Source organism: Pristiophorus japonicus, chromosome 1, assembly GCF_044704955.1.
Source record: "Pristiophorus japonicus isolate sPriJap1 chromosome 1, sPriJap1.hap1, whole genome shotgun sequence".
In the NCBI taxonomy this organism is placed as follows: domain Eukaryota; kingdom Metazoa; phylum Chordata; class Chondrichthyes; family Pristiophoridae; genus Pristiophorus; species Pristiophorus japonicus.
Genome location: NC_091977.1, coordinates 330,077,629 through 330,089,991, shown reverse-complemented (window position 1 = coordinate 330,089,991; position 12,363 = coordinate 330,077,629). Strand labels below are relative to the sequence as shown.

At 47.9% G+C, this 12,363-nt stretch overlaps 1 protein-coding gene across 1 annotated transcript in view; it reads right to left on the bottom strand.

Moving 5' to 3' along the window:
* pkhd1l1.1 (PKHD1 like 1, tandem duplicate 1) overlaps positions 1-12,363 on the bottom strand; it is a 402,260-nt gene that overhangs the window by 17,718 nt on the left and 372,179 nt on the right. Inside the window, exon 77 of the mRNA XM_070881087.1 lies at positions 5,248-5,394. Within this exon, the coding sequence (XP_070737188.1) occupies positions 5,248-5,394 (147 nt within the window). The remainder of the gene's footprint in view (positions 1-5,247; positions 5,395-12,363) is intronic.

Sequence of the window (12,363 nt, the reverse complement as noted above, 5' to 3'; positions counted from 1 at the left end):
AGCCCAACACTGTAACGCCCCGTAACCGAAGAACCAACACCGTAACGTCCCATAACCTAACGCCCAAAACTGTAACGCCCCGTAACTGAAGGCCCAACGCCATAACATCCCGCAACCGAAGGGCCAACACCGTAATGCCCCGTAACCTAACGCCCAGCATCGTAATGCCCTGTAACCTAAAGCCCAACACTGTGCAATTGACCTGATGGGAGTAGCGAGGCCACGAAAGATGGCAAGGTCGAAGGGCTGGCTGTGAATATGGTTTGGGGAGTTTACATGTAGGGAGAGATTAAGGGAGGACAGGAGGCCAGTGAACTCAGAGGAGAGAGAGCATGGTGAATTGAGGTGGAGTTTGAAATCACCGAGGATGAGAAGTCATTCGGTGCAGAGGCAGAGGTTGGAAAGTAATGCAGAAATATCAGTAATAAAAATGTTATGATATTTGGGTGGGCGGTAGAGAACGAGAGTTTTAAATGAGAGGTAAGAGCAGTGGAATAGGGTGAGATGCTTAAAGGAGGAGAAAGTGCCAGAGGTGTAGGGGGACAGACTAAGATGTGATTTGCTGATGAGAGCCACGCCGCCACCATGGCAATCTGAGCGGGGCAAGTGGTGGAAGGTGTAGCCAGGTGGGGAGGCTTCATTTAAGGGTAAGGTGTCATTACCCCTCAACCAGGTTTCCATCAGGGCCATGATGTTGATGCTATCATCCATGATAAGCTCCTGGATGGGAATGGCCTTGTTCGCAAATGAACGGACGTTCTGGAGGGAGATAGACATAGAAAATAGGTGCAGGAGTAGGTCATTCGGCCCTTCGGGCCTGCACCACCATTCAATGAGTTCATGGCTGAACATGCAACTTCAGTACACCATTTCTGCTTTCTCGCCATACCCCTTGATCCCGCTAGTAGTAAGGACTACATCTAACTCCTTTTTGAATATATTTAGTGAATTGGCCTCAACAACTTTCTGTGGTAGAGAATTCCACAGGTTCACCACTCTCTGGGTGAAGAAGTTTCTCCTCATCTCGGTCCTAAATGGCTTACCCCTTATCCTTAGACTGTGACCCCTGGTTCTGGACTTCCCCAACATTGGGAACATTCTTCCTGCATCTAACCTGTCTAAACCCGTCAGAATTTTAAATGTTTCTATGAGATCCCCTCTCATTCTTCTGAACTCCAGTGAATACAAGCCCAGTTGATCCAGTCTTTCTTGATATGTCAGTCCCGCCATCCCGGGAATCAGTCTGGTGAATCTTCGCTGCACTCCCTCAATAGCAAGAATGTCCTTCCTCAAGTTAGGAGACCAAAACTGTACACAATACTCCAGGTGTGGCCTCACCAAGGCCCTGTACAACTGTAGCAACACCTCCCTGCCCCTGTACTCAAATCCCCTCGCTATGAAGGCCAACATGCCATTTGCTTTCTTAACCACCTGCTGTACCTGCCTGCCAACCTTCAATGACTGATGTACCATGACATCCAGGTCTCGTTGCACCTCCCCTTTTCCTAATCTGTCACCATTCAGATAATAGTCTGTCTTCCTGTTTTTACCACCAAAGTGGATAACCTCACATTTATCCACATTATACTTCATCTGCCATGCATTTGCCCACTCACCTAACCTATCCAAGTCACTCTGCAGCCTCATAGCATCCTCCTCGCAGCTCACACTGCTACCCATCTTAGTGTCATCCGCAAATTTGGAGATACTACATTTAATCCCCTCGTCTAAATCATTAATGTACAATGTAAACAGCTGGGGCCCCAGCACAGAACCTTGCGGTACCCCACTAGTCACTGCCTGCCATTCTGAAAAATACCCATTTACTCCTACTCTTTGCTTCCTGTCTGACAACCAGTTCTCAATCCATGTCAGCACACTACCCCCAATCCCATGTGCTTTAACTTTGCACATTAATCTCTTGTGTGGGACCTTGTCGAAAGCCTTCTGAAAGTCCAAATACACCACATCAACTGGTTCTCCCTTGTCCACTCTACTGGAAACATTCTCAAAAAATTCCAGAAGATTTGTCAAGCATGATTTCCCTTTCACAAATCCATGCTGACTTGGACCTATCATGTCACCTCTTTCCAAATGCGCTGCTATGACATCCTTAATAATTGATTCCATCATTTTACCCACTACCGATGTCAGGCAGACCAGTCTATAATTCCCTGTTTTCTCCCTCCCACCTTTTTTAAAAAGTGGGGTTATATTGGCTACTCTCCACTACATAGGAACTGATCCAGAGTCTATGGAATGTTGGAAAATGACTGTCAATGCTATTTCCAAGGCCACCTCCTTAAGTACTCTGGGATGCAGTCCATCAGGCCCTGGGGATTTATCGGCCTTCAATCCCATCAATTTCCCGACTAATAAAGATTTCCCTCAGTTCCTCCTTCTTACTAGACCCTCTGACCCCTTTTATATCTGGAAGGTTGTTTGTGTCCTCCTTAGTGAATACCGAACCAAAGTACTTGTTCGTGATGTGGAGAGGGTCGGTGATGGCTGCCCCATAGCCAGTGTCCACAGGGTCAGCACTGGGGGGGCGGGGGGGAGGGGGGGTGAGTTGCATGGGGAGGAGATTGACAAGATTAGCCCACAGTGGGCACGTTGGGTGGGAAGGTCGGCGAGAGACTAGGATGGGAAGTTGGAGTTGCTGCTCATAAGGAGGCAGCGACGAGTGCCTCGATGGCCCTTCGTAGGATGCCAAGAGAGGCACAGAGGGAAGCTGTAGGCTTATCAAGGAGTGAGTCAAGCCGAGGACGGCGGCTGAAGAGTAGGAAGGTCGAAGAGTAATGAAGGGTTGGGGTAGGGATTTGGAAGGGGCAGAGTTACATAGAAAAAAGGCGCAGGAGTAGGCCATTCGGCCCTTCGAGTCTGCACTTCCATTCAATATGATCATGGCTGATCATGCACTTCAGTATCCCATTCCTGCTTTCTCGCCATACCCCTTGATCCCTTTAGCCATAAGGGCCACATCTAACTCCCTTTTGAATATATCTAATGAACTGGCCTCAACAACTTTCTGTGCTAGAGAATTCCACATGCCCACAACTCTCTGAGTGAAGAAGTTTCTCCTCATCTCGGTCCTAAATGGCTTACCCCTTATCCTGAGACTGTGACCCCTGGTTCTGGACTTCCCCAACAGCGGGAACATTCTTCCTGCATCTAACCTGTCCAATCCTGTCAGAATTTTATATGTTTCTATGAGATTCCCTCTCATTCTTCTAAATTCCATTGAATATAAGCCTAGTCGATCCAGTCTTTCTTCATATGTCATCCCAAGCATCAGTCTGGTGAACCTTTGCTGCACTCCCTCAATCGCAAGAATGGATAACCTCACATTTATCCACATTATACCGCATCTGCCCACCCACCTAACTTGTCCAAGTCCCCCTGCAGCCTCTTAGCATCCTCCTAACAGCTCACAATGCCACCCAGCTTAGTGTCATCTGCAAACTTGGAGATATTACAATAAATTCTTTCGTCTAAATCATTAATGTATATTGTAAATAACTGGAGTCCCAGCACTGAACTTTGCGGTACCCCACTAGTCACTGCCTGCCATTCTGTAAAGGACCCGTTTATTCCTACTCTTTGCTTCCTGTCTGCCAACCAGTTCTCTATCCATGTCAATACATTACCCCCAATACCATGTACTTTAATTTTGCACACTATTCTCTTGTGTGGGACCTTGTCAAAAGCCTTTTGAAAGTCTAAATACACCACATCCACTGGTTCTCCCTTGTCCACTCTACTTGTTACATCCTCAAAAATTTCTAGAAGATTTGTCAAGCATGATTTCCCTTTCATAAATCCATGCTGACTTGGACCGATCCTGTCACTGCTTTTCAAATGCGCTGCTATTACATCTTTAATAATTGATTCCAACATTTTCCCCACCACCGATGTCAGGCTGACCAGTCTATAATTCCCTGTTTTCTCTCTCCCTCCTTTTTTTAAAAAGTGGGGTTACATTAGCTATTCTCCAGTCCATAGGAACTGATCCAGAGTCAATAGAATGTTGGAAAATGATCACCAATGCATCCACTATTTCTAGGGCCACGTCCTTAAGTACTCTGGGATGCAGACTATCAGGCCCTGGGGATTTATTGACCTTCAATCCCATCAGTTTTCCTAACACAATTTGCTGACTAATGAGGATTTCCTTTAGTTCCTCCTTCTCGCTAGACCCTCGGTTCCTTAGTATTTCCGGAAGATTATTTGTGCCTTCCTTAGTGAAGACAGAACCAAAGTACGTATTCAATTGATCTGCCATTTCTTTGTTCCCCATTATAAATTCACTGGATTCTGACTGTAAGGTACCTACATTTGTCTTCACTAATCTTTTTCTCTTCACATATCTGTAGAAGCTTTTGCAGTCAGTCTCCGAGAGAGGAGAGATGAAAGGAGGGATGATGATAGGAGAAAACGGTCAGGGAGGGATAAAGAGAAAAAGGAAAGCGGGGGAAAAGTGGGAAAAGAATTGAATGGCTCAGGTCCGGAGAGGTAGCCAAAGTACGCTCACGACTGGACAAGGGAAAAGCTCAGGTTATCGAGGCCTATTTAAATGTCGTAATTAATGGGATCCAATAATAGGGAGACTAGGGTCAAAGTCAGAGATCCCATGGAAGGACAAAGTCGACATGAACAGGATGGGCCAGCACAGAGCATCGATAAACCGCTGTCTGAAGCAGAGGCGGCGGAGGCAAGGTTGAGCAGTCAATTCGCCCATAACACATGACATCTGTGTCACTGAAAAGCAGCAGCGGAGTCAGTGTTGGCCACTTTTAGGTACTGTTTTAAAAAAAATTTCTGTTGCATTTTTACATTAAATGTTAGTGATTTCTAAACAGTGTTAGAAAAGCAGAAGTACGAGAGACCCAACCTTCGCTCTATCAGGTTGTATAAGTATTTATACTTGAAGGAGAAAAAATTGCAGCAATATGGGGAAAGAGCTGGGGAGTGGGTCTAACTGGATTGCTCATCGAAAAAGCTGACGCAGACCCAATGGGCCGAATGGCCTCTTTCTGTGCTGTACTATTCCATGGTTCTTTGAGCTATTGAGGTTTTTTTCTTACTGTGGACTGTGAAGTCACAGATATTATCGGATTTATTTCAAGCAATAAATGCTGACTAGTCAGTGATGACTACCTCCCAAGAACAAATATATACATTTTTTTTTTAAATGGTGATTGTTTCCAGACAATGCAACTTAAGCCTTGTGATTGAAACCTAACTTACGTCATCATCCACTGCCATGATGCTGGGCTGTTGCCTCAACAGTTGCCCGGGATATCCAGCGATTGGTTCCTGGACCACAACGAGACCTGCCACAGTGGCCACGTGGTTGTTACTCGCTGCTTTGCTCAGCACCAGTTTTGAGGCCATCTACAACAACAACAACATTTTGCATTTCGATTTGGCACTTTAAAGCCTTATGGATTCAACATTGAGTTCAATAATTTCAGATCATAACCTCTGCCCCCATTTTTTGCAAACAGCAGCTGCTATTCCAATTTACTCCTCTTCTAGACCCATCTTTTGTTTCTTTACTTATCCCATTACCATCTCCTTTTGCTTTGTACAATCATACAATTTGTCATTTAATCTCTCCTGCCTTCCATCCTATCACAGACCTTCTCTTGTGTTCTTTCATCCCCTCTCCCATTTCCCTGCCTCTGTACTTGCTTAAAACTTGTTATATGTCTAACTTTTTCCCGTTCTGATGGGGTTAGAACCTCCATTTTTGAGCTTATCGCCCAAAAATGGGCATTATTTCCGGCGTGGGCAGTAAAAAAGGGTTTTCAGATTGCCGGCTTCTTACCCATTCTCAAAACATCAAGTTTACATTTTTAAAAATGGGCATTATCATGAGCGATATCAAATTGGCGGTAGCGTTAAAATTTTTTGACCTTCTGCCGTAAAGTGTGGCCGTCCTTAGCAACGGCATGGCAACGCTCGATTCCTGCAATTCAGGAGGGCAAGGGTCACCATGACTTTTATGTATTTAACCCCTTGTAACCTGCATCACACCTGTCCACCAGATGGCCTACCTGTTGGAGTCCCAAGAGATCCCAGCATCCCTTGGTACCACAGTATATAAGCAGGCCACCCATGAGGTACCTGCATTCTGGAATCTTAATAAAGGAGCTAAGGTCACACTTGCTCATTACACACAGTACTCAGTCTGACCATTTATTATGAGTGTAACAATTGGCGATGAGGTAACGAACAACCACGCAAAAATGCAAAGAATAGTCGGCATCCTGGAGAAGTGCTCAGAGGGGGACGATTGGGAGGCCTTCGTCGAGAGACTCGACCAATACTTCGTGGCCAACGAGCTGGAAGGGGACGAGAACACGACCAAACAAAAGGCGATCCTCCTGTCTGTGGGGCAACAACCTATGGCCTCATGAAGAATCTCCTGGCCCTGGCAAAACCAACAGAGAAATCCTACGAAGAACTGTGTACGCTGGTCGGGGAGCACCTAAATCCTAAGGAAAGCGTTTTGATGGCGAGATAGCGGTTCTACACGTGTCAATGATCAGAGGGCCAGGAAGTGGCTAGCTACGTCACCAAACTAAGGTGCCTCACAGGACATTGTGAGTTTGAGGGATTCCTAGAACAAATGCTCAGATACTTTTTTGTACTGGGCATCGGACATGAGACAATCCTTCGCAAACTGTTGACTGTAGAAATTCCGAATCTGAGTAAAGCCATAATGATAGCCCAGACATTTAAGTCCACCAGTGACAACACCAAACAGATTTCGCAGAACAAAGGAGTAACGTCGGTTTTGAGCAGAAATGTACAGGCCAGAACGCACACGCCGGCTGCTATGGCCCGACCTCAATTGACCCAGAGTCTGCCATCATCTGTTAATGTGAGGCAGTTAACACCCTGTTGGCAGTGCGGGGGTGATCATCGGCTCCATCAATGCCGCTTTAAGCACTATGCGTGCAATGGTTGCAGAACAATGGGACACCTCCAATGAATGTGCAGGCGAGCTGCAAACCCTGCAAACCACCACTTTGCAGAGGAAGATCGATCCTCAGTGGATCAGATGGAATTGGAAACTCGTACTGAGGAGGCAAAAGTGTACGGGGTACACACGTTCACAACAAAATGGCCACCAATAATGCTGAAAGTTGAACTGAACGTTATTCCAGTGTCTATGGAGCTGGACATGGGGGCAAGTCAGTCCATAATGAGTAAAACGGCCTTCGCGGTGCTGTGGGGGAAGAAGGCACACAGGCCCAAGCTCAGCCGTATTCACACCAAACTAAGGACTTACAGCAAGGAACTAATCTCTGTAATTGGCAGTGCAGAAGTCAAAGTCTCCTATGATGGAGCAGTACATGAACTCCCGCTGTGGATTGTGTCAGGGGATGGCCCCACGTTGTTTGGCAGAAGCTGGCTGGGGAAAATCCGCTGGAACTGGGGCGACATCCGAGCACTTTCATCCATCGATGACACCGCATGTCCCCAGGTTCTAAGCAAGTTCCCTTCATTATTTGAGCCAGGCATTGGAAGCTTTTCGGGGGCGAAAGTGCAGATCCATTTGGTTCCCGGTACGCGACCCATCCACTACAAGGCTCGGGTGGTACCGTACATGATGCATGAAAAAGTGGAAATTGAGCTGGACAGGCTGCAATGTGAAGGCATCATCGCGCCGGTGGAATTCAATGACTGAGCCTGTCTGATTGTTCCGGTACTCAAGGAGGACGGTACGGTTAGAGTTTGCAGAGACTATAAAGTAACGATTAACCGTTTTTCGCTGCAGGACCAGTGCCCGCTACCCAAGGCAGACGACCTATTTGCAACCCTGGCTGGAGGGAAGACATTCACCAAGCTGGACCTGACCTCGGCCTACATGATGTAAGAGCATCAACACGCACAAAGGTCTGTTTATCTACAACCGGTGCCCGTTCAGGATTCGGTCGGCCACAGCGATCTTCCAGCGGAACATGGAAAGCCTGCTAAAGTCGGTTCCTTGCACAGTGGTCTTCCAGGACGACAAATTGCTTACAGGTCAGGATACCATGGAGCACGTGAAGAATCTGGAGGAGGTTCTTAGTCCGTTGGATCGTGTGGGGCTCAGGTTGAAACGCTCGAAGTGTGTTTTCCTGGCACAGGACGTAGAATTCTTAGGAAGGAGGATCGCAGCAGACAGCATCAGACCCACCGACGCCAAGACGGAAGCCATCAAGAACGCGCCGCGACCACAAAACGTGACGGAGCTGCGGTCGTTCCTGGGACTCCTTAACTACTTCGGTAATTTCCTACCTGGGTTAAGCACCCTGCTAGAACCCCTACATGTGCTGCTGCGCAAGGGAGATGACTGGGTATGGGGGAAATTCACAAGAGACTACCTTTAAGAAAGCCAGAAACTACTTGTGTTCTAACAAACTGCTTGTCCTGTATAACCCATGTAAACGATTAGTGTTAGCTTGCGATTCATCGTCATACGGGGTCGGGTGTGTGTTACAACAAGCTAATGAATGGGGAATTTTGCAACCGGTTGCGTATGCATCCAGGAGTTTGTCCAAGGCCGAAAGGGCCGACAGCATGGTTGAAAAAGAGGCTCTGCCATGCATTTATGGGGTAAAAAAAATGCACCAGTACTTATTTGGCCTCAAGTTCGAGCTTGAAACTGACCACAAGCCGCTCATATCGCTATTCTTGGAGAGCAAAGGGATTAATACCAATGCCTCTGCCTGCATCCAAAGATGGGCGCTCATGCTGTCGGCATATAACTTGTAATCTGCCACAGACCGGGCACAGAGAACTGCGCAGGTGCTCTCAGTCGGCTACCATTGCCCACCACCGGTGTGGAAATGGCACAGCCAACAGACTTGCTCATGGTCATGGAGGCATTTGAGAATGAGAAATCCCCCGTTATGGCCCGCCAGATCAGGACCTGGACCAGCCAGGATCCTTTACTGTCCTTCGTGTAAAAAACTGTGTCCTCCATGGGAGCTGGTCCAGTGTTCCAGTGGAGATGCAGGAAACGATTAAGCCGTTCCACAGATGCAAAGACGAGCTGTCCCAGCAGGCGGACTGTCTTTTGTGGGGCAATCGCGTGGTCTTGCCCAAGAAAGGCAGAGACACATTTATTTGCGAACTGCACAGCACCCACCCAGGCATCGTAATGATGAAAGCCATAGCCAGGTCTCACGTGTGGTGGCCCGGCATCGACTCAGATTTAGAGTCATGTGTGCGCCAGTGCAACACTTTCTCTCAGTTGAGCAATGCATCCAGAGAGGCGCCGCTAAGTTTGTGGTCATGGCCATCCAAACCGTGGTCGAGGATCCATGTAGACTATGCGGGCCCATTCCTGGGCAAAATGTTTTTGGTTGTCATGGACGCTTACTCAAAATGGATTGAATGTGCTTTAATGTCTGTAAGCACATCCACAGCCACCATTGAAAGCCTACGAGCCATGTTTGCCATGCAAGGCCTGCCTGATGTCCTAGTCAGTGACAATGGGCTGTGCTTCACCAGTGCTGAATTCAAAGAATTCATGACCCGCAATGGGATCAAACATGTCACACATCTGCCTTGTTCAAGCCCGCATCCAATGGCCAGGCAGAACGGGCAGTTCAGACCATCAAGCAAAGCTTGTAACACGTGTCAGAAGGCTCCCTGAACAGACCCCGTTGTCCCGAGTACTGCTCAGCTACCACACCAGACCCCACTGACTCACCGGGATTCCCCCAGCTGAGCTGCTCATGAAAAGGGTGCTTAAAACAAGGCCATTTCTTGTCCACACTTCGAAGAACCTGCATCACCACGCTCCAGAACCCATTCCACCCCAAGGCCATCTATTGGTCCTCCGGTCATTCCTGCCTCCACTCTGGAGTACCGGCCCCAAGCACCTCTCCACAGGGCACCCAATTTATCCCCAAGGTCAGCGCCGACCTCACGAGGTCTCGTGGACACGGCAGGTCTGTTCCATGAGCGTGACACTGACAGCGGACAGATGGTTCAGTCATCCAGGAGGACTGTAGACATTGGTGACCAGCTCATCGAAGCTTTGGGGGGCATATCCCGACAGTTGGCCACCATGTCCGAGTACATTCCGTGCATGGCGGAGTCCCTGGATGTGATAGCCAGGAACACTGCTGGCACAGCCCTCCCAGTGGTCCCAGAGCACGGCATTCCACCCCTAGGTGCCGCACCACCACTGAGAACGACAGATGAGAGCAAGGACCAAGATCCTGCTTCTGCATCAGAGAATGTTGCCTCCTCGGCACTCCCCACTCCCGTACCCATCCAACCAACACATCTGCCTTCATCCCCCCCAATGAGGCACCGCCTGAGGAACTCCTCGGCCAGGCGCCATGGAGCGAGGAGGGAAAGGGATAGAGGTGGGGAGAAGAAGGAGAGGGGGGAAGGAAAGTGAGGTGCATGTGTGCAGGTGATGACTGTGTTATATCTCCATCTGGGTGGATGCAATTTTTTGCAATGTATGGGGGCTGGGGACCACGCTCCTGCTTTGCCTTTGTATTCTGTGTTGCTGGACATGTTGACCATGTGATTTATGTCAATGGTGGAAAAAGTGGTGTGTGGGTGGGGGTTGGGTGTTATTGACTGTGTTACTTATGATTTCAGACCAATGTTGGTATTAAACTTTTATTATTGAACATAAACTTGTTGCGTGTTGTCTCAGATAGCTGGACCGTTACACACTGGTGATTCCTTACCATGAAAGGGTTAAATACAACTTAACATCAATCAACGTAAACTTTAACTGGCACCAAGGTGATGGGCACCATTGATGTCTGAGCTGCACACACACAGCAGAGTGTCAACATTGTCACTCACATCAGCGCCCTTTCAGGCAAATCTTTTCAATATCAGCTCTTCAAGTAAGAGAGGGATTTAACAAATGCCAGCCACACCACTGGCGTACATCCTGGTTAGTTCCACTTTTTGTGGGCGGTTTTTTGATCGAGGTGTGCGAGGTGATGAAATTGACGGTGGGTGATCTCCATGGCCGCTAGTTTGGGTAAATATGCCCTTTACAACAAGAAACATTCGTCGGGTGTTATTATTCAATCTCGGCGTTAAGAAGTCCATGAGGAAAGTAACGCTGAGCGATAATATGGGCGTTAAAATTGCCCATTCTGCTGATTCCGCCCAAAAAAGGAAGGCGGGCGGTAATATTTTTTCTCGGCGTTAAGCACATTGGGAAAGTAACGCTCGGTGATAAATCTCCTAAAAAAGCCCATCAGTTTCCATTTTGTGCCAAAATGGGCAATATCTGGGCGTTATACGTCATTTCAGCTGTTAAATGGGCGTTAAGTGGGCCTTAAGCAGGTAAAAAAAAGTGGAGGTTCTAGCCCATGGACCTGAAACATTGGGCTCAATTTTCCCCAAAGCCGTTTTTTGGTGTATTTGAAGAGTTCCGCCCGTTTTTTTAGGGCCCAACTACGCCAAACTGTTTGAATTGTTCATTTGGCACCGCCTCGCCTGTCCTTTAGCTTTGGGGTTGGAGCCTAAGATCTGCGCCAAAAAATCGGGTTGCCAGGGTAACGAGGGATACGCAGTGGGCTGAGGCTGGAACATGAAACATACAACACATTCTGGCCAGCTCACAGCAACCTGCACAAGCTCCTTACACATTGCAGCAGCATTCCATCATTAAATTATTAAAATGTTTATACCAAAAATCTATCCTGCCCCCGCCCCCCCCCCCCGCCTTCCTGGTGCCCAGTGCTGCTCCTAACCCTAGCCGAAGGGCCTCCCCTTCCCGACTGATGCCGGTTACTGCTGCTAGCCCTGGTCAAAGGGCCTCCCGGTGTCGGGTACCGCTCCTAACTCTGGCCGAAAGGCCTCCCCCCCTCTCCTCTCTCTCCTCTCCCCTCTCCCCCTCTTTGCTGCTACTGTTCGGGCCGTGCATCTGCTGCACTGATTCTCTTACCTGCGCTGATTTTGTTAACTACCCAGAAGGCTTTTCCACAGCGGTCACATTCGCCATCCTAAGAAAAATTGGAGTAAATCGGAGCTGGCCAAACTTGTTTAATGGCCAGAATTGGCGTGGGTGGCAGGTTATGCCCCCAATGACACAAAAAAACCCTAAAAAAATCGTAACTAACTGAGTTATACTGGTGCACAATCTTTGGGGAAACTTGGATATTTTAATTTAGGTCAAAAAAAGCGGTGCACGCCAAAAATCGGCGCAGCTAACTGGGAAAATTGAGCCCATTAACTGATTCTCTCTCACAGATGCTGCCTGATCTTCTGAGTAATACCAGCATTTTCTGTTTTTATTTGCATTTATATAGCACCTTTAATGCAGTAAAATGTCCCAAGGTGCTTCACAGGAGCGTTATCAAACAAAAATTGACACCG